The sequence below is a fragment of the Mycteria americana genome, chromosome 3, assembly GCF_035582795.1.
Source record: "Mycteria americana isolate JAX WOST 10 ecotype Jacksonville Zoo and Gardens chromosome 3, USCA_MyAme_1.0, whole genome shotgun sequence".
Classification (NCBI taxonomy): domain Eukaryota; kingdom Metazoa; phylum Chordata; class Aves; order Ciconiiformes; family Ciconiidae; genus Mycteria; species Mycteria americana.
This window is the reverse complement of record NC_134367.1, coordinates 128,565,964-128,593,618: the sequence shown is the minus strand read 5'-3', so window position 1 is coordinate 128,593,618 and position 27,655 is coordinate 128,565,964. Positions and strand designations below refer to the sequence as shown.

Sequence of the window (27,655 nt, the reverse complement as noted above, 5' to 3'; positions counted from 1 at the left end):
ATTTTTGAATGAAAGAGAAGTGAATGAGCTTCACATTCACAAGTTCTGAATGTTCTGAATGTGAAGTTCTGACATAAAAGCAAACATTATGCAGCAACACATGACTGCTGAAGAGCAGGGATTTAGAAACACCGCAGTGATAAAAGCAGGAAGCTTCCCATTACCCGAAGTAGTCTAATCAGCAAGCTGTTTCGTAAATGCGTTGTGTAATGGCATCTAAGGATACGTTCCTGCTTGAGTCTTCAGATGCAGGCGAAAATGATGCTCGTCTATGTACTCAGATTTCATGGTGTGAATGATGCGACATCTTACAGCTAGAGGCCTTCTGTGAAGAACCCGGAGAGGTGTCTTCTGGTCAAGTTTTAATTCCTGTTACAAGAGGTAACAAAATAAATGAGGAAGGAAATGTGCAACATACTGCACAGATTGTAAGAGTCATATGTATTGTTAACCAATCACATCTTTTTTATATTGTATTATGGTAGTTGAGTAATCTTCTTGAGGCAAGACTAATTTTTTCCACATTTATCAAAGGAAAAAAGGACAGCCATCTCCAAGGCTACATGAGAAGGCCTCATATGAGCACAAACTAATGGAATCACAAATACAGAGAAATAACCTTGAAATCTCCACAGTCCTTTGCTGGAATGACTCCAGGATTTAGAAGCTCACTGAGAGCCTCAGGGCAAACAACAACAACAAAAAAATCCCACCCACAAAATGCTTTGTCTAAACTACAGCCAACCCCCTAGAAATAAAAGTGCGGAAAAAACCCCCGAAATGAGATTAGATCTCATAACGGTCTCTTAAAAAGTTCATTCCTCGCCCCCTTTCCCAAATGAGATGCAGCAGTTTGAAAGGCAACTTTTCAGGAATTGAGTGGGCATGCTAAAAAAAGCTTCACAACAGTTGTCTCCCTGAACTGTAATGGCTAAAGCCCTTGCTTTGAGAATGATTTCATGGCCAAGACTCATAGGAAATGGTGCAACACAACAAAAACTGAACACACTTCTCCCTCAGCAGTATCTCTCTGACCAACATTTGGAGAAAGTTCTCGTTAAGGCAGCGTGCTTCTTCACCGAGCACTTTGTAAGGCCTCTTTGCATTATTTTCCATAGACATTTCAAACTCCTAATTCCTGCAGCTGTGGAAGAATGGCTTTAGAGCTTGCAGAACAAAAGACCTTCTCCACTCCTTTCACTTACACAAAACACTATCTAAGGTAAAGAAAGGGGTGCGGGTGCCGGATTTCCTCCTCTGCCATTCACCGCTTTTCATTATTTGGTCTAATGGAAGGTCGACATTATACAACAATTTGTTGTCTTGGCTAACAGCCAGCGAGCTATATTGCTAGCATGACAATGGTGAAGTAAGGAAGGATGAGAAGGGGGAAGGGAGGTATGAAAGTCCCTATAGCAAGAGAAACCCTGATGAAAAAAACCACCAAACACAGAGGAAGAGATATGTCCATGGGTGCATGTATATAAACTCTCCCCTAAGACACCAGGACAGCTACTATATAAATTAGCAAAAAGAGCTACAGATACCTTGATATCATCTAGAAATGAGATATCTTCTTTCTGTATTGCTTTGTCTGTCCATATTAAGGCACTATAGGTCTTTGTCTTTTCCTCTTCACCTTCCTTCATACGACCAATTGCCTCTCTAAACAAAAGAAATTAATTACTCACATAACATAAGCATAATTATATAACGCTGTGAGCAAGAATGCTTGCAAAACGCCCAAAGCATCACTTCGAAATCCCTTGCCAGTGATGATCAATACTGACCTGGTGACAAGCTGTAAATCTCGAACCTGTATTTTGTCTGAAGAGTTATTAATTGTCTGTGATATTTAAAAAAGAATCAGTTAGCAAAACTGCTCAGTTAGAGAAGAGACACATGCTTTATGAGTTCCATGAGGTGCAAATGATTTACCTGCTGAAGTCCCTTCATTTCCTCAGCAGTAAAATGTATTCTACGAGGATTCACAAGCTCAATTGCAAAGGGCCTTCCTGGCAACGTGCACAGTCATAAAACATAAAAACATGTTGTTCTAAATTAACGTTTGAATTTATGCAGTAGGGTTGGAAGGTGTGAAGATTGTCTGCTGTTATGCAAACAGGGATAGGACTTGCGGGTTTAGGGATGTAGCATCAGATGGAAGGAAAGAAACAAGGGACTTTTTTTTGGCTACTAAACCCCAGTATCAGCAATAAGTGCAAATTACAACTTCCCAGAAGACATCTTGTACAAGTCTGTGCTAATTAAAAAATAAAATAAGGAAAAAAGTTAATTAGCTTATTTTCTGTCACCTACAGCAATGCCCAGGTGCAAGATGATGTTAAATCCCGCTCCCTCAGCTAAACATCTGTTGCAATAGCTGCACTTTCTGTGCTCAGGGCCAGGGATGATCCCCAGTATAAGCAATGCCAAGAACTACGCTACAAATCAGACAGCAACTGGAACACATCATTGTTAATTTTTACTTTTTCTTTCCCCTCCTCCTTTGGCTATAGTAGCTTCAGCATATTGGAAAGCAATTGACCTTTATAAAGGACCCAAGTTAAAAAAAAAAATGCTTCCCCACTCCCCAGTGACAGTGAGGCAAAGTGGAAGGACTCAACAGAAAACAAGATAGGAATCAGTCTGCCATAAATGGCTTAAAAATAGGAAGTGAATAAAATAAAATACTCCTAACAAGCTATGCATTTCCATGCATCTGTGCAGCCAAGGACACTGGAAAAGGGCTCCTCTTTCAGATGCTTTTATGAAACTGTTTGGACTTTGGGAATAAATACATAAATGTCACCAAAATGTTTCCAAGATAAAATTTCAAAGCATGCCTAATCACACACTTATGCACTTAGCATTCAGCAAGATCTGTTAGGGTAGCTTCAGTTAACCATTTTCTTTGTTTCTGTGTTTCACAAGGGATGTTCCAAGCCTTACCATTGCCTAGTGTTCTTACATCCACATCTTCTCTTCCAGAGGAAGAAAAATTAAAGCCTATAACAGATTTGAACAAAGGAGGTGAGATTTTATTTTACATTTTTAATACTCTCTACAGCTTTTAAAAAGTGAACTATTTTCTTTCTCAACTTGTTTGCAAATACACTCTGAAGAGCTATCTTTATAAAATGAAGCCTGCACTGTATTTGAAAAAATCTGGGACAGTTATTGTTTATTGCATCAGGTTCACAAGTTTCCTGAAGAGCACTCCTAGTTCCTTGGCCTGAATGTGACCGTGACAACCCTGAAAATGTCCAAAAAAAAGCAGTACCATCCTGAAGGAATTCCACTTAATTAATTTTGTTCCTTTCTTACCCAGCTAATTCAAGTCTATGAATAAAATCAAACTGAGCCCTCTTCCTCCAAAACACAACTTTTTATCTGAAATACACCCAATGATTTCCAAAGATTTCAGAGAAATTTCTGCTAGTCACACACACCTGGACAAAAGAGGAAGAAAATTCAAGTCCAAACTGAAAAGTAACCTCTGTGTATTTGTTTTTTTCATCTTTCAAGCTGCAAAATTGTACTGCTGGGTATTTAGTTTCCTTCGTCATACCCCTTCCACCTTTAAGCTTTGCCTGAAGGAGGAATGGGGGACCGAACCCTGCGCTAGAGGTAACTTCGCAGCTCTATTCCAAAGCATCTCTGAAAACCGATGGTTTCAAAATTTTTTCCTCCACAGGGAACATACAGAACGTATAAAGATTTCCTTAGTTTTTATTATCTCTCATTTCTCTGGTCATATTACGGCAAGTACAGAACCATCTTCTATGGTCACAAAGGTGTATTTTGGTCATACTATCAGACTTTTCTTAGTTGGGAATGCTCCAGATCTTTAATCATCTTCACAGCCCTTTACTGGACTTGTTCTGGTATGTCCACATCTTTCTTGTACTGGGGAGCCCAGAACCGGACCCAGTACTCCAGATGTGTCTCCCCAGTACGGAGTAAAGGGGAAGGAGCACCTCCCTTGACCTACTGGCAATGATCTTCCTATTCGTTTATATCTCTTCTCAACATTACTGCACATGCTCTTCTGGTAGTCACCTGTGGTAATTCTGCAAGCTTAAATCAGGTGTTACATAGTACCTGGCCTAAAGACATGGTTTGAGGATTTTCCTAGTGTTGAGACTAACATACCCACTGGGAGGAGGGAGGAGAGGAGGGGAAAGTAGCTGTTTTTTCCAAATTAATATTTACTGAGATTTTTCCTTGGGCCTTCTATGTCTCTAATTCCACGTCTAGTACACGACAAATGATGGACAGTGATTTTTTCATCTGCATAATCCCTGGATAAGCATTTAGCTTGTGGAACTCTATGCACTGAAGAAAATAAATTAATCAAGGTAAGAAACATGAAGGGGTCGAAGGCTAGGCAGATATTATGGAACACTGATGGCAAAAACCTTCTTGTTACAAGTCATTTTATGAATTACCAACCATTAAGTATTACTAGGCAAAAATACTACCACATAAACCCATAATATTTGCATCATCAGATCAACTGAGGAGATATTTTAGAAGGATAAAAGACACTGCATCAAACAAAGCAGTCATCTAATTACAGATCATAGCTAAAAAAAGTTTACAAGCTTGGAGTTGGAAGGATAAGAGAGGGATAAAGAAACACAGTTTTTTCCATTACGCTCTTGTATTATGTTAGTAGCTACTAAGAAAAAATAGTTTAGTAATGATGAAAATATATATGGTAAAAGATCTCCTAGATACTTACTATCTGCTTTGAATTCTGCCATTAGATGCTCTGAAATCAGTTCTTCCACTGAAGATTCCAGCTTCCGCTCCCCATCAATAATCCAGGGAGTCTGAGGTAAATTCCTTGAATATTTGTTGTATCTTCCTGTAAAAAACAACTATGCTACCTGTAATCATTCTAAAGCACTGGACAAAAGCTCCAGTATTGCACAGCACAACACATTTAACTTTCATCGGAGCCTTGTAAAAACATTTACAGGCTTAAACTTGTTTTATGGCAAGAGCATTATAGCAACAGTATGAAATGCATGCTGCTGCACCTATGAGAGTTTCAGCATCTGAAGATGGCCAGCTTAAAGGCAGACTCGGAGACCCAGTTGCTGCAGTCATACCTTCAGGTATAACCATAGAAACAAAACTGTATATAGCCTGACACAAGTGGGAATGAAAACCCAAAGGTTCAAGTGCCTAGTCTGAGTCAACTTAATTCCGAATAGAAAAATTATTTTTTTTAATCAGACCATGGTCTTTAACCAGCCTCCCATATACCAAACTAGTGCTATACATATGCCTGTCCACCAGTGTATGTATGTCCCAAGTGAAGAAGTTCTCACACCCCCCTGTGTCAAGTAGCTCAGGTTTCAATCCAAGTTCTGCCATTGTCTGAACGTTTAACAAAAGAAACCCAAACTAAAATGTTTTGGCTCATTACAGGGAAAACCGTGCGAGCAAAATGTCTCAATAATAAGCTAGTATAAATTTCAAGAACCTTGAAAAGTTGCCACGTAAAGAGATTGCCATCCTCTGACTGATTCCAGTCATAGTCTTGTGTTATGTCACACTAGCATTGCCGACTCCCGTGACATGACTGCTATAAACAAAGAATAAGTCTGACATGGATGACCAAGATGAGCTTTCTTATTGACAGGTTTTATAAGCAGTGAAAATATGCACAAAAAAAGGAACTAATTCATAAAGAACAATGAGTAACCCCCCTGCACAAACAAGTTTCAATCTGAAACCTTGCATAGACAGAATAAAAAAGGAGTTCAAAGTAGCTATGCATGCATGTTATACTGTGCCTCTGTCACCTCAATTTTTTTTTGGTTTTCAGTATCATATTTTCCTATTTCTAACAATGTTTCCTTCTTGCATTTTGATCTGCAGAAAAACCCACACAAACAAATGGGGAAACTGACTAATACTGTTTCACTGGGGCAAATAATGAAAGTACTATGACTAATCATTCAGAAGTCAGCTTCACACTGCTAAATTCTCTTTCCATAAAATAGAAAAAGGAAAATGATATATTTTTTTTCCTCTCAACTCCCTATTCTAATAATTTTAGCTTTTGATCTGAACAAGAGTGGGTTAAAAAAAAACAGAAGGTGTTTCTTGGTTTGACAGCTTCTCCTGAACCTGTGAAAAAAGTTGGGGGGGAAGCATTCGGTGAACACCAAAGATAAGGTCAAGAGGGCAATACCAGCTCTGAAACTGTGCTTACAAATTAAGCACCCATCTCATTTAAACTGCTGCAATAACAAAGGAACTGCGCTGTACTCAATAAATTCTTCTATTCTGGATCTAATTATTCAAAAATTAAAGACAGCATCCTGTCTGGGTTTTTTTTGTTTGTTTTGTTTGGAACAAGCTATAAACTATAAATTGCAAAACCAGTATGAAATCACATACAGAAAGCTAACCCTCTGCCTCTTTCTCCATAGAGATAAATTCTGATAAAACCATCCAACAAAGCAACCTAAAATAAAACAGTGTGTTTGGAAAAGGCTAAAAGACACTGGATATCTTGGATGCATGAAAATGTACATCTAACTCTCTAATCAGTAATTAAAAATAAGCAACAGGTATGTATAGGACACCAACTAGCCTGCCATGAGAACATTCACTTTTGCATTTCTTCTTTTCATTTTACGTCTTCCTGTAGTCAGGATTTGTACCATCCTTTTAAAAATAGTATGTTGGATTAAAATTGTAGGGTTTCTAAAAATAATATGTTTTGCATATATTTAAGTTAAGCGGTTGCTTATACACAGGACTAGGGGAAGGGTAGATACTCTTGCAGGCAGGTGTTAGAAAACTTGAATCACCTCAACTCAGGGACACCAAGTATTGTTGCATTACCTGTCTCACACAATTATTTCAGATGCTATCTCTTGGTTTGGAGGGGGGGAACTAGAAAGAGCTAGGCTTTCTAAAATTTAACCTTTATTAATCCCATTACGATGGGCAGTTTTGGATGGAATAATATGCAGACAAATCCAGATGGTGAAAACCTCTGAATCCAAATCAAAATCCAAGCAAGTGAACAGCACTGCTGGGAGCTTATTTAGTGCAGAAGTGCCTTTCCCAAACCATGCGCTTATCATGAGGGGACATACTACAACTGCAGGATTTGCAGGGATACAGGTTTTCCGAAGGAGAGAGAGCAAGCAAGCTTTGACAACAAGGCAAAATTCTTCGTTTCATAAACTGCTTCTGCATAAGCCCGCTTAATGAGCAGGGGCACAAAGAAAGTTGTTTTAAATCTTCACATCATCCTGTGCTGTCTCTAAAAGAGGGAACTCTTCCACCTCTCAAAGCAAAAGAAAAACAACGGCAAGGAAAAGCAGGATCTTCCCAAATATCCAGAAGGGAGGTGGGTGCACACTGGGAGCAGCAGAAGTGACATGCTCCCCTCCTGCAGCTCCTAACGTGGGAAGCTGACCTTGGCCCCGAGACAACTGTCTGCAGCTCCCACTCCTCTTCAACGATATTCCACCACACAGTCTCCAAGTTTAAATTCACAATGTAAGAGCAGGCAAATAGTTTCAATTTTAGTATGTTGATCTGTAATTTCTAACTTTTGACAAAATGACGTCTTCAGCAAAGGCAAGTATAATCTCTTAACCTTTCAAACAAAGACCACTCTTAGATACAGCTAGATTTCTTTCTTTGCTCCTTATACTTAATTACAGGAATCAACAAATAAAAAGAATCTTCTGGGTCTCGTGGCAGTATTATAAAGTTATGTTTAAGACAACACAGCAGCAAATAAATGGATCACTTTACCAGCCACAAAAACTGCACCGTTATTGCACTGAACTTCCAGAGCAACACAGAGGTTCTTTGGCGAACTTGGAGGACATGGAAAATGCCTGTATAAAAAAAGATTTTAAAAGACTAGTAATACCAGAACATGATGGAGCATCACCATAGCAATAATGGCATGAAAGATGACGACTTCAGTTACACAAAACACAGCTACAGTATAAACTCAGTATTCGCATTAAAAGCTGGAACTCCAAGAAATGGATAAACATTAAGCAAATCAACAACACCACACTGCAAATACTTTTGTCAATCTGCCATCAAACATTATCGAAGTATAACACTCCAAAGTGTGCTAATAAGATGTACCATACTATAACTATAGCAATAATGAAAGTAAATACTGCATGAAAACTATCTTCAGGATCTATTACTAAATCTTTGCTGGGAATCAAAGAAAAGAGCTGTGAGGACTTAGTGCAATTAAGCACAGTGAACTACAGAGAAAGCGTCTATTGATGTCTTCCCACTGCTTGTGATTTTTACCATATTACGGCACTTGGTGTTTTCTTAAAACTCAACTCCTAACATTTTGGAAATATGGGAAAAAGTCTTTCTTGTAAAGAGAAGTTCGCCTTACAAACTCTAAGGTTCAAAATACAGAAGGAAGTTCCATGATTTCTAAATCTCTTCTGTGGTTTTGGGGCTGTACATAAAGATTTTTGAATGTAAATAATTGGCAATACTACAACAAAACTGTTTTCACTTCTAAGCGTTCTAAATTGCATGCCAGCCCAGAGCTCTGCAGTGACGTACTGCTGAAAGCACAGACAGAACTGCAGCTCTCTAACCCACAATTTCTCCTCTGTGCAGCTCCTGTGATAATCAACCAACAAAGCACTTTTACTAACGGGAAAAAGACCATCATTTGTGTCATGTCCAGTTTTCCATCCTCTGTGGCTTAATTCAAGCATTTTAAGATTACTCCTTAAATAAAAGATCTGGAATGACATTTTATTACCAGAAGAATAGAAAACGCAACACATTTTAACCAGTAAACTAGCAGAATTTAAACAGCCACTACTTACCCACCTAATATTTTCCTCTCCATCCTAACTCTATACAAAAGCACAATACTAAGAACTAGTTTCAGTATATACTTACTTGAGAAAATCCTCTTCTTTTATCTTCTCTAGAGCTTTTAAAACTGCCATTCTAGTGAAAACAGACTGCACAGTGAAATAAAAAAATGAGTCAAGAACTAAGAGAAGCTAAGAAAGGATATGCCTAAGGAAGAAAAAAAAACCCTAAAACATACACACCATAACGCTTCTCACAATAAAGTTTTTTCACTTGCGTTTTGTGTTTTCTTATACCTAAAAGCAACTCTGTATCAGCAAGAACTCACTGGGATCTTAACCCTAACTTCAATAGGGCAACAAAGAACAACAGGTAATTTTGCCAAAATCTATACAAGTAACTTTACTCACAACATGAAAGCAATACAACTAATACAGCTGACAGATTGGAACGTAACAGTTATTTAGTCGTAGAACTAAGATTTTTTTCTTAGTTCTTTCTAGAAGACACATACAAACAGTAGTATATGTTTCCTCACTCTGTTTTTACACAGAAAAAAATAACAAGTGCCACTGACTTTCAGCAGGTCTAAAATTACTGTCACGCTTCCAAATAAACGTACTCCGGCTCCTTAGAATATTCAATTGCTAAGTCTGCCCTTCAGTTAGCTGAAAGAAATGCTAAGCTTATCTTTGGAAACCATCTTATTTCAGATGATATCCAAAAGCCTGCAAAAGCAAGACCAAAAGAAGTAGTGCTTGGGAGCTCAGGTCTAAATTTGCAATATAGATTAAAAACAGAATCCTAAATCCATGGACAGAAACCTAAACCAGCTTCCCCATTTTCAGGAGTTAAGTATACCTAAGCCCCAGCTTTTATCTCAGTGACAGTAGGCAGCTAGTTCTTCTGAAAGAGCAGATATCTGTCTATAAAGTTCAAAAGTTCTTTTCTCCAGGCTGAACAAGCCCAGGTTCCTCAGCCTCTCCTCCTAGGGCATGTGATCCAGTCCCTTGACTGTCTTGGTGGCTGTCTGCTGAATTTCCAATTTAATGATGTCTTCTTTGCAAACCGGATTGGGGATTTTGAAAAAACAGTGAAAAATATTGGGTCACTGTTTGGGACAATTTGCTCTAACACAGAGTTCCTGGATGCCTTCAGGAAAGCTGCTCTTTCTCTTCCTAAACATAAACTAGAGATAACAGCACTTCCTCAACAGAACAGATGAGCTGGAAAACCCTCGAACTAGCAGCAGATTTAAACAAGTATCTGCAGCAGATGACACAGAAATTTTCACTCAGAACCCAGTTTTTATACCACTTCTCTGATTAACACAGCCCTTGAAGGTAGCTTCAAGCACAGCTTCTTTGTAAAGATGAACCTCTGGCAGCTCTTCAGAGTCGGTATTTTTTCCTTTAGATTCCCCTACATCTTGTTGCCTGTGTGGTTTTAACAGCCAGGCCCTGCTGGTTTAACTCCTTATGGGGTATTTCCCCCCTTTTAAAGGGAAGCAATGCAGCAAGCAGTGAGTTATAACAATACAATCCTTCTAAAAAAAGACTTGCATTTATTGGTCAGGTGGAGTAGAGTAGGCAGAATTCCTGGGTCAGACCACCTCAGCCAAATGTCGGTAGACTCTTCACCAGAAAGAATAAAAGGCCTTGCATAGGCTTCTGATAGAAGTTACTTGTTCTCCTGATCACACCCACTGTCCTACTTATATCAGTTTCTCTCCAACTGTTTTTTTACTCTTACATGTCCTCTTTTCTGTCAATGATTGTGTGCGTGCTCAGGGCCTGCAACAAGTGGCAAGGTCCCTTTTCTTTCCTTCCCCTGCTCCAGAGGTAGACAGGATTAAAACCATCCTGCATGTATTGTGTCTTTCATTCAGATCAGAGGACATGAAAACTGCAGCGTGATCATCCTCTTTCGGCTGCAGAGTCTCATCTTCACAATGTGACTTATCTGAACTGTTTCACCCACAGAGAGCTTGAAGATCATCTTTTATGCTACTTTTAATGCATGACAATCAAATTCCTAGATCTTAAGGGAGGTATTTACAGAGAACGTTCCTAAAATTATGGCCTTTAGACAGTCTGGAAAATGAATGACCTAAAGAAAAGCACCAAGCGCTTAGTTTTCCTAAGTGGAGAAATGTTAGCTGAATAAAGGAGACAACTTTATTTTCAGAGAACTGAAAACTGGAGAGATTTTTGATGAAGGAAAACCAGACATTAAACACCAAGTGAATACCCAGATAAGTTCTTTGTTGTAGCTACTGCTGTGAAATTCTGAATGTCAGAAAAGAAATACAACAATGACGAGATCTTACCTGTTTGTTCTTTGCTGGTTTGAAACAGTCTGGACAGGCTGTGGCTCTAAATACAGAAATGAAAATTAGCTGCTACTCTTACAGAAAAAGAAATAAACAGACAGACAGACTTATAGGCATAGCATGTACATGGTCTTTGTACCAATATGTCCAGTATCTCACTTCCACAGCTTAGCACAGACCAGATTTTAAAATTAAATTTATCCTAAACCACAAATGGCGGAAGGTGTGCGTTGCTTGATCTAGAGAGAAACCACGGACAAAGCTGTGTGAGCCTCTTTTGCTCTGACCAACACAAATGCGTCTCAGCTTTGAGATGGGATGGAAAAGCACACAAGAAGTTTAGCTTTCAGTCCGTTCCAATCCTTCTCAATAAAGGTAATGATTAAAGTTTAAGTTCTGTGCCAGATTTGCTGACATCTTGAAATCTATACTTGCTGTTCTTAGACAAGGCACACTGCAAACTAGAGATTCAAATCGCTGCTTCTGGATAGGAAAATTCAATTTACTACAGAAAAAGTAACCCCAGGTGTTCGATACCATTTGTGCTTCGCCTCTTCAAAAGGAAACTATTGGTTGTTTCACGAAAGTGAAAGCCAAGTCAGTGAAACACTTTTTTCTGAGTACTGTAGAGGAAGTTGCTGTTCCTATTAGTGGATTTCTATGTATGCAGTTAGAGATGATTTCTAGCCTACAACACAATTTATCATTTCTTGCTGGTGCTTTTCAATGCCTCTATAACTACTTTAGACTATAAGGAAGCAGCTCTGACCTCTTGCTGTTTCTGTACGAGCAACTTGCCTGGCTAGTTTGTGACACAAAGCATCACAAATTCCCTCTTCCAGATTTTAAATTATCACCTTACCTTTAAACATAAATCTCCAAATATAAAGTAACAACAGCCAATTCAATCTTCTGTGTCAAACCAAGGGTCATTTTAGCACACCTACCTACACATAACTGTGTAAGAACAGCTTGAGAGACGAGAAATTGCAGATGCCGTACTTGGAAATCCCACCCAAAAGCATGCCTGGAGGACTCTGCTGGGTTGAGACAAGGTCCTACTTTGCTTCCACAAAAAACATGACTGCCATTACTAAAGCTGTGACAATTGCCAAATTTACCATATTTACATCAAAACCAAACCATTGCCTCAGAATATGCCCAGAGCCAGCCATTCACATACGCAGAATGCCTTGACGCCTGAGAAACTACTATGTAATTAAATTAGGTAATATGCTATTACTTCAGAAAAATGTCTAAAAGCTTAATTGCTGTTTAAGTATGCTACAAAGAGAAGGCAAGTAAAGGGATATTGTCAGGTCACACGGAATAAACCTGAGTAGTTGGAATATGGAATGGAACTTCTTTACAGCTTTCACCTCTACAACTATTCCGCTTGGAGCGCTAACATTGGCACCATAACACGCTCGACATCAATAGTTTTAAAATGTCACAAAAAGGATGGAAGGATGAGCTGCAAATAAGAGCTGAGAGGTTTCAGAGGAAGGAAGAGCACTGCAGAAAACAAGAACTGATCAAGTAAAATGAAATAAATAAGAACAAAAGGGTGCAGGATCCGGAAACTTTTGAGTTTTTACCAGATTGCAGGTAACATTGTTTAGAATTGTAGTTTGGCCCTACTACTTTCTCCCCCTTTTGCCCAGTCTTGAAGAAGCTGGAAAGGAAAGATGTTCAGCAAATACTGGTAATCAATTCATCCTAATACCTGGTCTGTCACCAAGCATGCATTCCCTCATCCCCCACCCCAAGACAAATGAAGGATGCAGTTGCTGAAAACCAAAAAGGTGGCAGATTGGGCATTCAAACAAAGATCGCAAATTGCCAGAAGGGGTAAAATCAGGGAAATATAGAATGGCTGCAAAGGAAATCCTAGTCTCAAGAGATCAAGTCACTATGCAACAGGGAAGTCAGAAATTCTATGCCGAGCCTCCTTCTATGCTAGGACTTAACTTGCAGTAGGAGTGCAAGTGATGAAACTGAGTGAAACTTTAAGTTTTCCAGGAAGCATCAGCAAACAGGAAGAGTGAACCTAATTATCCAGAATATAGTACTGCTAGAAATTGAGAAATCAGATTAAATGGTAGCTAAATTCACAGAAATATTTTGCTTCTTTGTGTACAGCACATGCTCTACTGGGCCAGGCCAAAAACTATGTGTAGTGGCCAGGGAACTTCTGTTTTGATCTACCAGCTAAGTTGGATTAACTCACGTGAAAGCCTTCCCTCTCATCCACGTCTCCTATAAGAGCAGGAATACCTAGGCATGACCTCAAAAGATTCTTCCACCTGCAACTATGTGGTTTGAATTTATTTTTTTAAATGATACGGCTATATTGAAGAGGGTAATGGCTTTGAAAAGGGCTGAAATTGAACAACTTATATGAATGTTCTCTTTCCAGCTCAAACCAAAATTCTGTATGATTTTGTTTATTGGCTTTAAAGTACAGTATTAACCAGACAGAGATGGCGTAACTTTAAGCTCTACAACTCTATCTGAATATGAGGAAGTTTAGATGCAGGCCCCAATCTAGTTATAAACACTGCACATTCTCATCTGTAGCAAATCCAAACCAACAATGTTGCACAATATTTAGATAAAGATCTTTTGCTATTTATGTAAAAACTTACAGGAAATGGCACTCCTCGTCTGTTTCTGGGTGAGCAAAGACCACGCTAACTTCAAACAAACTCTAAATTTAAAAAAAAAAAACAAAAAAGAAAGAAAAAAGGAAGGTAATACTTTGTTAAACAAACAGGGAGGATATTCTCAAGCATCCTTATTGTAATATTAGGAAAAGAGTAAAGAGGTAGACAAAAGAGAAAGTAACCCATTTATTCTACAAATCATCTAAAGACATTAAAACATGTGCCATAATAGCATTTGCATTTCTGAAGTAACCACAGATGATCTGAGAGCACTTCAAAAACATGAGTGACCTACGCATCATAGATAGCGGTCCCATTTTGCACAGGGGGAACTGAGTCAGAGACAGTGTATGCTCAAAGCCTATTACGGTCACTAAACCTCACAAACCTTCTGGGAGAGCAGTGCATAGCGTGGAATAAAGATAAAAACCCTGTAGTAGTCACCACTGTAAAATTTTGTCAGGGGCTTCATTTGCAATGACTGGATGGCCTTGGGGCAAAGAAAGGCAACATGTCCTAGTGGATTGACAGCTAGACCAGAAACTCTAGTGTAATCTCACTTCTACCCCCAATTCCCTCTTTGGCCTTGGGCAAACAACACTCATTACTTCTGTTATTCAGATACCAGAATACCTCAAGAGGGCTATTGAGAAGATTGGCTAATATTCAAGTGCCTTGTAGATAAAGAGCACTAGACAAGTAACTTTTATGGTACAATGATGTCTGGAGTGGCTCAGTGCCTAAATGTTGTAGAGCTTTCGCTAACTTGGTGTGTAAGAAGTTTGTTCCTTCTTGGATCATCTTCAGGGTAACTAAGCATTTCTTTCTTCATTAAGATAAAAGGGATGTTTCCCATTAGCACCCCTGGGAAAAGACAATCTGTAATTATTATGGAAGCTGACAAACCAACATACAGGCTAAGTGAGTCTCATCCTGGGGTCAGTCCTGTGGCTGATGACAAGTAAAAACTGCAGACTGCCTTGTCCTCAGCAGGAATTTTAGCCACGTTTGCAGAAATTTTACATTCAGGATGATGGCGTTTCTGAATTTGTCTGGCAACATCTGAATGTCATAATCAGTCAATGCATTTCAGAAACATTTTAAGAATGTTAGTCAGAATCTGAAAGTTGAACACAGGGTTTGAAAAAACATTTCTATTGCCTACTTACAGGTATTGCAGGTTCCAACATGCCTATCTCTAGTATTCATTAAAGGGAACAAGGACCAGTCTTTCCTCTTTCAGTATATTTCAGAAATATATTTTATCCATAGAATTTAACATGCTAACAACTTGAACAGTTTATCTCACAGAGCAGTAACAGTGTTGGCAGTAATAGGAGAGCAAAGAAAAAATGTGTGAGCATTCCTTAGCCTCTGGAAAACAGAGATCCTGGAAAATAAGAAAACTGAAAAAGTCTCATTGATAAAAGGAGTATGGCAGCCCAAGAGCAAGAGATTTAGCAAAAGACTATGATGGTTTCATAAGATGCAATGATCTGTGTGTACAAAAATGAAGACTGGACCCCTCAGTATCGAGACTTGGAGAACTCTGTTTAAAAGAACTTCCTCCCTGCTTCCCCCTACAGTGAATGTAAGAACAGTGCAACTTGTTTATCTGTTAACGAGGGAAAAAAAGTATTTTTTTTTTTCCCTCATATATATAAGTGTATAAATATATATATACACACACACAAACACATATGAAAAAAAAGAAAAAAAACCAGAGAGAAAAAAGTGGTTTCTTATTTATACGACACCTTTCCATCAGCAGGAACACCCAACTCTTCTGACAATTGGGGATGAATAATCCACTTATAGGCTTCTTTCAGTTGAACAATGTCATCCTTTGCCAAGGAAAGGCCCAGTTTTCTGAATCACATACACAAAGAAATAATAACTTGCACAGGAGTCTGTCAAAGATAGATACATGACATACAGTATTTCAAGACAAACTTAAGTAACTAGTCCCAGGTAAACAAGCAATGCACAAATAAAAAAGGACAAAAGTACTAAGCACACAGACCATGGCATGAAAGAATGAAAGGCTGTTCCAAGACCTCCTATAATGGCGCTGAATCTTTGTATTGAATTAACAAAGTGTTGAGGAAACATTAAGGCGTAGCTACTTGAGCTACAGTCAGCTCAAGTCCATTTAGGACTATGTTGCCCTCTCCCTGCCTCTGGCCATGCATTCCTGCCAGCACTTGCATGCTGACACTACACAGCTTGGCAAGTAATACCAGTCCATTGATCCCATTTAAAGCAAACCCTAATCCACCAAAAACAGTTTTGTTTTTCAGCCAGATCAGTGAGATGATCAGCTCTCCGGGTGGTCACATAAGCACTTATGTCAAGAGAAGAAAGACAGAAGGTACATGCAGATGGAGGCAAGATCCTTCTGATACTAAATCAACATCTAGTTCAGCTTAAGTAAACTGAGTATCTGGATCCTGCAGGGCAGCACCTGTGCTACTGCTAAGGAGCTTCCTGTCCAGCTTCCAGCCTAAATAATATATTGTTTTGCCCTGTTTCTATTTGTCAGTGTTTTTTTCACTAACATTTTAAAATAGATTATTTTTTTTCTGTGTAAAAGAACATGCACTGAGGAAACATGCCATAGCTTCATAGTAGATCAAAAATTGCAAAAGTCTTTCCGGAGGCTACCTGGAGAAAAGCTGAGAAAGAGATATGCACAAAAATCCTTCGTTTAAAAAAAAAAAAAAAAAAAATCATTAGACTTATTTTTATTGTTAAAAGGGCGACCTAGTCCTTCATTCAAGGAGGGCATGAACTCCAGTGGGCACAAATTCCTAAAAGGAAAAGACCAGATGACAACCTCAGTTGACCTTGCTGGGACACGCTCAACTACCTCTGTAGGTACAAGACCAGGCCTTGACTCCTGCGTCTTTGCCTACAGAGAGAGAAATTAAAAGGAGCAGACACCTGTAAGCATACCAGCATATGATTTCAAACCACTCGTTTGGGAACTTACAGAGCAAAGCGCATGTCCTCCTATACAATAGCACCAATGGTAGGCTATGTGGGCAATATTTGCGCTACAGGGTCTCATCCTCTCTCAAGCAATTTAATGAAACAATTGCTTTTAAATTAGTCTCAAAGTAGGAAGTCATTCACCACCTTTTAGTCTAGCTTTCTATGAATATCTTGAAATGGTACTTCCTGCCAAGATGGCTTCCACCAAAGACTAGTTCAGTATCCTCAACTAACTTGGAGTCAAGTGGATTTCTTTCCTCTTGCCTACAAAGACAATTTATCATTCAAAATGGCTCCAATATGTTCTAATTTGACCAGGAATGGAAGTGTCCTGGAGCAAAGAATCAAGTGTTTAAATTGATTTTAAAACAATGAGGTATAAAAAAGAAGAGTCAAAACTAACTTGCACCCACTGCACTATTATCTTTCTTGCTACATACTGACTTTTCACCATTATCGGACTAACAATTTTCAGTCACTATTAACGTAAGATAAACCTGAAGAGGTCTGTATTCCATTTCTTCTCCAGAGAGAAGAAATCCCAACCTAGGGTCAAACCAGGTAAAAAAAAAAAAAAAAAAACCAAACAAAACACCAAACCAGCTGCCATCTTATCCTTCGTAAGCATCAAGTAGACTGGACAATAGTATCATAACAAGACTATAAAATCAATTTCTTCCCTGCTCAACATTTATATAGACAAATGTTGTCTATATAAAACAGTTCTTGGCAGACATACAGCAAAAGCTATGGACATGAAAAAATTAAAAAGCCCAAACAAATAAAATGACAGCGCATCCCAGTTATGAATTTCCTCATGATTAGTTTTGAAGGTACAAAGTAAGTTAAAATCTTGGCCAAGGACATAGGAAATGAGTCTACATATTCCACAACTGTAACCTTTATATGAAAGCAACTGTCTTGACCTCAAAAATATAGCATTAATTGTTTGGTTAAAATTTTCTCTTAACATACATGTCTCAGCAGGTCCACTGCATTAAGTGGTTTCTCATTTCTGCTATGCTGGAAAAAAGTTATAGTAAGAGTACCTCTCCTTTCTCTAAATCTGGAGAACTCTCTAATAGAAGTGGTACGAGGGTTGCCAAAAGAAATTACTCACCTCATTTCCTGTTTTACCAGCAGCCAAGCAGCACGCTATAGGTCACCAGCCATGCCCAGGAAGAAGAGAGAAAAAAAAAAAAAAAGCAAGTGAAATTAAGGCTCAAAACTCCCAACAATTTGAGAGACTGTTAGCAGAATGAAAAATGTTTTAAAAACTCAGGACAAAAAAGAAGTATTAGGATTTTAATTTAGCTTTTGCTTTAGAAGTGGAAAGATAGAATTGGTGCTTGTTTTTATTTGTAAGACATCACTTTGCAATTCACCTCAAATCCTATCTGGCTTTAAAAAAAAAGATCAGGCTGTATTAAACACACTTTGAAACATGCTATTAACACTGTAACTAGAAAAAGACTCTGACAGCCTGAGTCAAGTGCAACTAGGAGTTATCTCCTGTACAGAGAAATGAAAAAAAAAAGTGTCTAAATGGATGGTATATCAAAATTGATTTGACATATAAATTAAAAAAAAATCAAATTTGGTTATCATCCATTATAAAAAAACATGAAATAAAAGACATACTTGGTCTTATGGTAATCACAAACCCTTTCCCTGAGGATTGCCCCCTTATTTAAAGCACACCACTTAGTTTAGGAGACATAGCCTGAATATGACAAAGCTGAGGAACAGAAGAAATAATTCTAGAAATCAGAGGAAGCTTTTAGTACAAACGCTCAAGTTCACCAACAATTATTTATCACACAGCATATGGAGGAATGGCTGGAAGATGTGATCTGAAAATCATGGGCAGGTTCAACCTTGAATTCCCCTTTTTCATTTCCCAACTGCCCCTCTGTTGCTTTGTGCAGATTCTCTGTGAATACCATCTTCTGCAGCTCCTGATACACTTCTTTGAGTGGAGGTTCCAAGAAGTAATATTTGCCTTACATATGTGACCATAGGATAATTCAGGGACCTCAGGAGGTCTCTATCCAACCTTGTGCTTATAGTAGGATCGGCTATGAAATCAGACAAGGTTGCTCAGGGCTCTATCCAATGAGTTCTTTAAAATATCCAATAATGGAGACTGCACTACTTCTCTGGACAACCTGCTCTGATGCTTGATTGTCCTCAGTCTGTGCATTGTAAATACTTCCTCAAACTCTACTCCTCTCCTCCAGCAGCCTTATATATGTAAAGAAACATAATGTAGCAGGCCCCTTAGATGCAACACTGCCCAGGAAAGAAGACCATGAACCATCACTTAGGTGTCCCAGCCAACAAATGGAACTCAGCAGTATAAGAATTAACGATGGTTATTAAAAAAGGTCAAAAGCAGAATTAAAATTACCAGTGGTATGAAAGGACAATGGAAAAATACAAAAGTAACCACAAAGGAGCAACAGCCATCAAATCAGGGCAACACTAACAGACTTGAACAAAATTTTAAAAATGACCAAGAAATTGAAGCCTTCCAAACAACACTGCTTATGCCAAAAGCTTCCAAAAGCACATCTTTCCCAAACTCTGCTCTGGGGAGCCAAACGTTTTAGATGTGCATCTCTTTGCAGTCTCACTCACTTCTCTTTGTACTGACATATTGATTCTACAAAATGATCTGTTACTTCAGTGTAGTAATTGTTCAGCGCTTTAGGCTTTAAATTTTGCCTCTACGTGGGCCAAGAGTGACTGCCATTCTCTGTACCACAACGAAAGCATACCTTACTAAACTGAAGTGTATTACAGTTAACCAGAATTTAAACTTTGACCTCAAATGGCCTTTCTATTAGGTCTTTAATTAAGTAGAAAAAAAAAAAGTGATGTTGGACACAGATATTCAGAAGACCCGTACAATGTTTCCATTTCAACAGAATGCCTATCGGTGCAAAAGCAATTAATAAGAAGAGGAAAACTCCCCTCAAAACTTCCTAAAACAAAGCAACAACGACAATATCACTCTCAGTTCTTCTTCTACTAACAACAACAACAAAATACATTAAGACTGGCAGGATGCCACTTAATTAATAGAACCCGTACTATCAATACACAGCCTGGACACCTAGTCTCACCATCCTCACTGAATATTAATTCCAAAACCCAAGTTGTTTGGCTTGAAACAACTACAATGAAAAAAAATCAAAATTAGTAGTTTTCAATCTGCGGACTGCAGACTACTAGTAAAGTGTCAGAGAAAGGTGACACCATATGCTTGTCATACAACCGTATATACATATGCAATATCCAAAAGAGCTGGTATCTCAAAAGCAGTGAACATCACTGACTTAAATTCTTCAGAATTTTAAATCCCTTCCCTGTCTTTTATTCTTCATATATGGTGCTTTGAGAATAACTTCCCCCCAAACCCTGTCGAAAGAATTACTGTCTGTTGTCAAGGAAATAGTTCTAATGAAGAGGTATGAAAACATGTATCAAGCTTAAAGGAGCAGAGCCAGGATCACATCATCTTTTCATTGATATCAGAAGTAACCACATCATAGATCTCTTTTGCATGCTGACAGAGGAACTCAATCAAAAAAATGTCTATTATCCTTCCTTTGGTACATCTAAAAGAATGAGGGAATCCTAAAAACAGTACTAGAAATATTAAGGGGAAAGAGGGATGGCGGAGAGAGAACACAAACTTTGTTAGATACGTGATACACAAAACAGCACACTACTGAACCAAATAAATATAGTTCTATGGATGGAATACTGTTTACTGAAATTCACTGTGATTCATCATCTGGCATATGTAGACAGTAAGAGTAAGACTGCTTCACAAAACACCATGAAGTATATTGTAATCTTGTTTGCATAATAACCTAGATAAAATCATAAATAAAAATAGTTTCCAATTGAAATTCCTTGAACATAATTCTGAACTAGAGGCTATGACAACCATAGAACCAGGTCTAGAAATCTGCGTTTTACAAATACCAATTCAAAAAAAATCTCATGTGCCTTGATTTAAAGCACACGTAGGTTTGGTAGTCAGTCAGGTGGCTAATCTCACTCCTTTCCCCGGTTTTATGGGGGTAAAATTACAAAATAGAGAAAACTTCTGCATATAAGTAGCTATGCTAAAATGAGACCACAGGTCAAATTTCATCTCCTCTCTCTTGACTTCAAAATTGAAAGAGAATTAAAGAAACTACTTTTCCCCTTCAATTAAGAGGAAACAATAGATTAGGGTACTGTGAGCACAGAAGCCAAAAGATCCCAAATTCCAAATCACATTCAACCACCAAGCCAGCCAAACCTCTCTACTCCTATGCCTTCATTCCCCTGCTCTGCTCTCTCCCAGCTGTATGTGAAGCAGGGGACCAGATCCCTCTACTTCATAATTACTTTATGTTTGTGAAGTGGTTTGAAAATGAAGAATGCTCATTACAGAGCTCAAGCCTGCAGGGCAATGCTTAACAGCAAATATATTTCTGAAATCCACTAGCTCAGGCACTATATTGATTACAAGCTGCAGGATATTATTCTAATGCTATCTGAGGGATCACAGTGGCAACAGTTGAAATACCATGTGCAATCCCAGCCACAGCATTTTTTTCACTGTATTAGAAAAGAGCTTCGAGATGGGGAATTCCATGATGAGGTATACACAGTCCTATGGGGAGTAATGACTACAGATGCTATTTGCATCAATGTCCTTGTAGGAAGTACCAGGATGATGGATCACAACTGAGACTACAGACATAGCTAACAGTCACCCTTTTGAAGGGCATGACTCACTTCATATTCTAATATAGTTGTCTGACATAAACTTGGGACTCCTGTATTTATGATTTATTTTAATCAAATATCCTACTTGTGGAAAGAGGTGATAGCTTCCTTGCATTACAGATACAAATACTATGCAAATGTAAATTTTATGTCTCACTCTTCTTCAGCTCCTATCATACATTTTAGACTTGGCAGGATGACAACTGTCATAATTAAATTAGTTGAAGGTAATATTAAAAGGCAGTTTCTGATTTTTTGTTAAAAAGAAGTCAGAGACAATCTGTGTGTCATACAAAAGGTCACTGGGAGGGAGGCTGTCTTTGGGGTGTCCTTTTATGATAAAATTACGTATGTTCTTGTACAGTGCAGTTCAAAGAATTAAAAGCAGAATTTAACAAAAGACCTCTTTTCAACACAAAGCATTTTGAGATATTTGAGATATTTTGACATATTACTTGACATATTACATATTTTGACATATTTTGACATATTACTTGCTGCTTTTCTGGAACTGTAAAACAGGAACTGTTTTTTACCAATTATGTTTTGAAGTGATAAATGGATAGGTGGTAAATAAACCCCCATGATTTTAAAGAGCTTCCTTCTCCACCATCACCCATTTTCACCCCTTCAGTAAGAGCACAGCTACACAAACAGCTGGTTTAGCATTTGGCAAGACAGAAGGGATGGAATAGAAGGGACAGCAGGAACTTCCTAATGCAGACCTGCTTGCAGATGAACCAAAACTGTTTCCAAAGAGAACAGATCTGGTTTTGGAGCTTCCTACTCACTCATCTCACTCCACCTATTCATTTCTGATTCCATACCACAACTTTTACTCCCTTGGTTGTACCAAGCACTGTGGTATTGTTTGTTTGCTTGAACATAAGGACAAGATACTTTGAATGAAGCAGATGGACAGGTTAAAAATTACATCTCATCCCTTTTATCAAACTAATAACTGATTGCACTTAGAAGACAAAGTCACTATATAAATCTGGGTTTCTACCAACTGCATTTGACAAGTCAGTTTTCCCAGTCCACACAGTCTCAGTGTATCATCAATATTTCAATCAGCAAGAGGAACTCTCTGAAACAAACTATTATTTTTTTCTTCCATTTACAGCCAAGGCTACCTCAAAAGCAGACAGAAACACTTGTCCTGCTTGTTCAGATTAGCACGAGAACATCACTGAGCTAGAACTGCAATGCAATAACACCCTCTACCGAGGCATTCTGGCAAAGACCCACAAGGAGGGTGAGGAAGAACAGTAACATCAATTTTTTCTTTCCTCGCCTCAATTTTTTCTTTCCTCCATCATTATATAGCTATGCTATGGGGAGAAAAAAAAGAAGTTATTTTTAAGTTAGATAAACTATAGCTGTCAAGCTAAAGATGCATAATGGAAATGTATTAAGAACTTGATAACATGGGCATTACAGTTGCAACTCTAGCCAAAAGATTCTGTGCATCACTTTGTTTTCGCTCATTGAGGCTATAATGAATAGAGTAAGGGAGGTCTTGGTAATGACTAGCAAAGGTACACTGGCAACGGAAAAGACCTGATCAATAGTACCCAAAAAATAATAAGGCTCCTCTTTTTTTAAACCCCTAAGCTTACACCGGGCATAAAGTCAGAGTAAGTTTGACCTACATTTGGAGTTTTACAGAGCATCACGTGCACACACACATGCATCCATATACCCCCCCAGCCTGAAAGTGGTTTTTTGACATATCTCATTTTTTGTATGTCCATAAAATCAAATGGGAGTAAGGAGAGTTCATCCATTCAGAAAGCACAAAGCCATTTGTTCTGGGATTATTTTACCGGACACAGTGGCAGCTGAAGCAAACACACCAACTATGCTTAATTGCAGATGGGAAGTAGACAATCTTATGTTCAAGAAGACTTAGAAGTAGAATATATGTTAGCACAATGCAGCTATTACACTGGCATTTGCCAGAGGTGCCAGAACTAACAGTACAAATCAACACTAAAAGCGTAGTAGATTATTTAACGATCAAACTATGTGGGATGAGAACAGACCTCACCACAGGTTGATATATAAATCCAAGAAGACCTACACTTCTTTCTGCCATGTTCAGTGAAGCTTCTACTACATCTTACGACAGCAGGCATCTATCATAAAGATTTACATGTTGCCCTTTAGAATAGTATTTTTGCATCATTTTTTATCAGAAAGCAGGGGAACATCGTAAAACATCTCACAACTATGCAAAAGTTGGCGTTTTATTGATCAACCTATACTATGCTTAGCATTCTCCCTCAATTTAAAAAAAATAAAATTACCAGGGTTATACACTATACACCTCTCCATGTTATCATTATCTTCTGTAATTAAATGACCGAAATGTAAACAATTTAAGTTTGATTAAAATTGCCATCAAAATCAGTAGTTTTACAACTGCTGTAAACTGTAGTTTTACAAATCTAGACTTTCAACAATGCCCAAGACAGGTGACTATTAAAATGTGTATTTTCACATCATTTAAAATGCTGAACAGTTAAAGAGTTCATCTTCAAATTCCTTCATTTGTATTCTGCACTACCAATTATCATTTATTTCAGGAAAGGCACCAGCTGTGCACTTCTCCAAGAAGATTCACAAAGCAGAGCTGGCATCTGTACCAAAGGGAACAATACACTGAGGGTTTAAAGAAACTCCTTTTAGATTTTCAGATATAAAGTAACTCCTGGGCTAACTGAAAACCGAAGTGACTCAGACACTTTATTAATTAAAATAATACTCACCAACAAGGAAGGGGAGAGCAGACTTCGCTTCTAGCATGTGTCTTTGGGGTTTTTTTGTTTAAACAATAGCAATTAAAAATCAAACCACCTCCAGCTTGTACATTCCACAGTTACTTTCTTTAATATGCACTTAAGTTATGAAGAAATATCTGTAAACACTTACCTCCCTAACAGACAACTGTGGGGGTAGTGACACAGAAAATACAAAACTAGTGAACTGGTAGTCAGCGGAATTAACCTTTTGGCACACCTGTAAGAGAAGGATTTTAATATTAAGCCACAGCAATGGAACTGAGTTAATAATCTTTTAGGATATTCTTTATTCTAGTGTAATCACTGTAAATCCATGTTAATACACATTCAGATAGATGCTGAACATACAAACCAGAGTAATCCCTAACAACTTATTGAAATATAAGCTTTTTTTGTTCTGTTTTTAAAAAAAAAAAAAGTTACTAATAAACTGTATTCTGATTGCTATGAAACAACCAAACTCGCTATTTTAAGGCTAAGACCAGTTGTATACCAAAATCTTAGTGCAACGAATTACACCACAGTGACCAAAGGCTAGAACAGCTAACTCAGAATGTCCTTCTTCATGGCAGTGATAAAATTCTATGACAATAAAAATGTTTCAGATCTTGGGATAAGACAGGAACAAACAGGTATCCACAGTATTAATTCATAATCACTCTTCATCGTAAAAAATCATGTTTGTCACCGGAAATAAAGTAAGAACCCAAACACACATCAAACACTTTAAAGTAGGCTAGTGAGAGCTGGTGGCTAGATGTCCCTACACACGGAGAAGTCGTCCAAAATGTCAGTGATTTCAGTGAATGTTCAAGACGAATTCTGAGCTTTCAAGGTGAAATCAACATCTCAGATAAGTAAATTTCCTTATAAAATAATCAGGTTTTGTGGTGCCTTAGCAAACGCTGTCAGATTTTCCATTGCTACTCAAGAGACTAACTCTGAAACAAGTCTTAGAAGTGGATTCTGTAAAAATATATATACTCTGCCAGCGGAAACAAAAGAGAAACATCATGCACTGCAACAACAGAAACTATATAGTATGCTTTCTGTTTAGTCTCATTTTTAGGTATATTCATGTTATTAAACCAAATTATTTTCTATTAAAACTCTGTTAAACATCCCAAATGCAAGTGTGATTTTTCTCACTGATATTTCAGTTTGTCACATAAGCAATTTTATTGCTCAGAGATGATGTTTGCAATGCTCATTATGCCCATATTCTCTCCTAACTCATGTTTTCTCCATTATCTACAATCTGTTGATCACCAACACATTTTCTTCCTCTGTGGCTTTCTAAATAGTAGTACATTGTAAAGACAGACTCATGCTATACTAGGAACATGTAGTTAAGCTGAAAAGCGCAGCAGTTTATACCTCCTTATTTTCCCTTCACTTAAGAAAAGTGAAGAGAGGTCACCATTTACAGTGAGGTTTTCCTTCTAATCTGAGCAGCTGAACCTCAGGTTATCTCCTAAATTCCTGTAACCACATTATCTGTTAGTCCTTTTCTTCGGAAAATGTGCTCCTAGCAGTCATTCCATTGCACCTGCACTGCTATTTTTTTAAAAAGTTGCATTATGACAAGGGTTGGGTAAAATATGGTCACACCGACAAATTTTACTTCCCAGCTGCACAGGAGGTACACAAACACTGTCAATGAGCAGTACGTAGCTGAATGGCGCCATCTACATTTCAAATATTCAAAAGGAGGTAAATGTTTTGGTTTGTTTTCCGGTATCTCTCTCTCAATTGTTTAACTGCATGGTGTTTTTAATCACCAGCTCTATACTGTAAACCCCAACATACACAAGCTCCAATAAAAGTACACATAAAGGTTAAGAACTGGTTATTTACCTTTTTAACAAAGTCAACCTCGCACAACTCCTGAAGAATTCCCAAACACACATTGCAAACCTTCACAGCCGAGTTCTCCATTGCAGTAGTTTCATCGTTAACCAAAGGAATCTGCTGGACTGCTCCATTGTGGTTCAGATCATCAGGCCCTTCTTCTGCATGTTCAAGTCTGATTCTCTTACAAGGTGGATCAACTACGTCACAACAAACTGTATCTTCTTTTTCTTGATTATTTTTCAGAAATTCTTTCACTTCCTTCATCAAATCCTAACGCAAACAGAGGAATCATACTGTTGTTGTTTTTTCCGCTTTTCTCCAATGCTGTAACAAGCACTTACAAACACAATTCTAATAGGTAGTACTAACCATTCCAGTTTAGCCTTAGTGCACGTAATTAATAACTTGGAATTTATACCAAAAGACATCTACACAATTAAAAAGCTCCAAGTTGTATTTCTCTCAAAACATTATCCAGAAAAATTGAATTTTGCTGAACAGACTTCATCATTCAAGAAGAGTGAAAACATTTTACGACCTGACTTGCAGAAATGCATTTTATCTTTGGCCCCATCGCTATTCAATGAAAATAGATGTTTATTGCCTTTTTGTAATTTAGATTATGTTAGAATTTAATTCCTCTAACTCCATTAGCCCAGATGACTAGGAAGAGAGTTGGCTGGTATAGTATGAGAAGAAAATGAGAGCAGATACAGGTGAGGGTGAAATTAAATACATAGAGGAAGAACTTCATATAAAGAGAGAAGCCAACAAAAATTAAAGGATGTGCTGGTGAGGAGAGAGAAGAATTACCTGCATGTCTCTGAATTTTAGGAAAGATGAGAGATAGAGGCAAGACATAAGTTCAGAAAGAAAGGTTTATTAAAAGGTCTTCAGTAGCAAAGACAGCAGTTACTGTGTTGTTGCAACTCAGAGGAAAATTAGGTAGAAATGCAAAAGAATAAAAAATGGCATACAGAATGAACACTTCTCAAATGATTGATAGAAAATGGAAAAAAATAAGGAAGAAAGATGTTAAAAATGAATTCTGGAGAGTCTAAACTTGAACAAAGGTGAATCAAGACAGACACCAGAAGATGCAAGCATAAAGACAAGGGATTAGACCAGGTAAATGGAGATGTTTATTTGGCCCACACAATGAGAGAGGTCTCAAAGAACCAATATGGAGGAGGAGCAAATAGCCAAAACCAAGTAGAGTAGTATCAAATACAAGAACAAAGGCAAGAATGATGGTGCACAGCTAGGAAAAATTTGAAGAACACTGAATTTCAGCACTAAGGTCAGCTAAAAAGGATGCCTAATAACACTGTGTTTGATTGAAAAAGGAAGATTTA

General features: G+C 38.0%; 1 protein-coding gene across 5 annotated transcripts in view; it reads right to left on the bottom strand.

Annotated features, from left to right (window-relative positions):
* PUS10 (pseudouridine synthase 10) overlaps window positions 1–27,655 on the bottom strand; it is a 35,626-nt gene that overhangs the window by 5,171 nt on the left and 2,800 nt on the right. For 4 of the 5 annotated variants that reach the window (XM_075496963.1, XM_075496964.1, XM_075496967.1 and 1 more), the window contains exons 3-16: window positions 26,304–26,570; window positions 24,577–24,663; window positions 17,969–18,003; window positions 15,612–15,723; window positions 13,837–13,898; window positions 11,186–11,231; window positions 8,941–9,005; window positions 7,798–7,883; window positions 4,748–4,873; window positions 2,953–3,009; window positions 1,939–2,015; window positions 1,791–1,846; window positions 1,548–1,665; window positions 227–369 (exon numbers count right to left, since the gene is read on the bottom strand). In XM_075496963.1, coding sequence (XP_075353078.1) covers window positions 227–369; window positions 1,548–1,665; window positions 1,791–1,846; window positions 1,939–2,015; window positions 2,953–3,009; window positions 4,748–4,873; window positions 7,798–7,883; window positions 8,941–9,005; window positions 11,186–11,231; window positions 13,837–13,898; window positions 15,612–15,723; window positions 17,969–18,003; window positions 24,577–24,663; window positions 26,304–26,570 — 1,337 coding nt within the window. Of the gene's footprint in view, window positions 1–226; window positions 370–1,547; window positions 1,666–1,790; window positions 1,847–1,938; window positions 2,016–2,952; window positions 3,010–4,747; window positions 4,874–7,797; window positions 7,884–8,940; window positions 9,006–11,185; window positions 11,232–13,836; window positions 13,899–15,611; window positions 15,727–17,968; window positions 18,004–24,576; window positions 24,664–26,303; window positions 26,571–27,655 lie in introns of those variants that run through there. The other variant, XM_075496968.1, reaches the window with a different exon arrangement.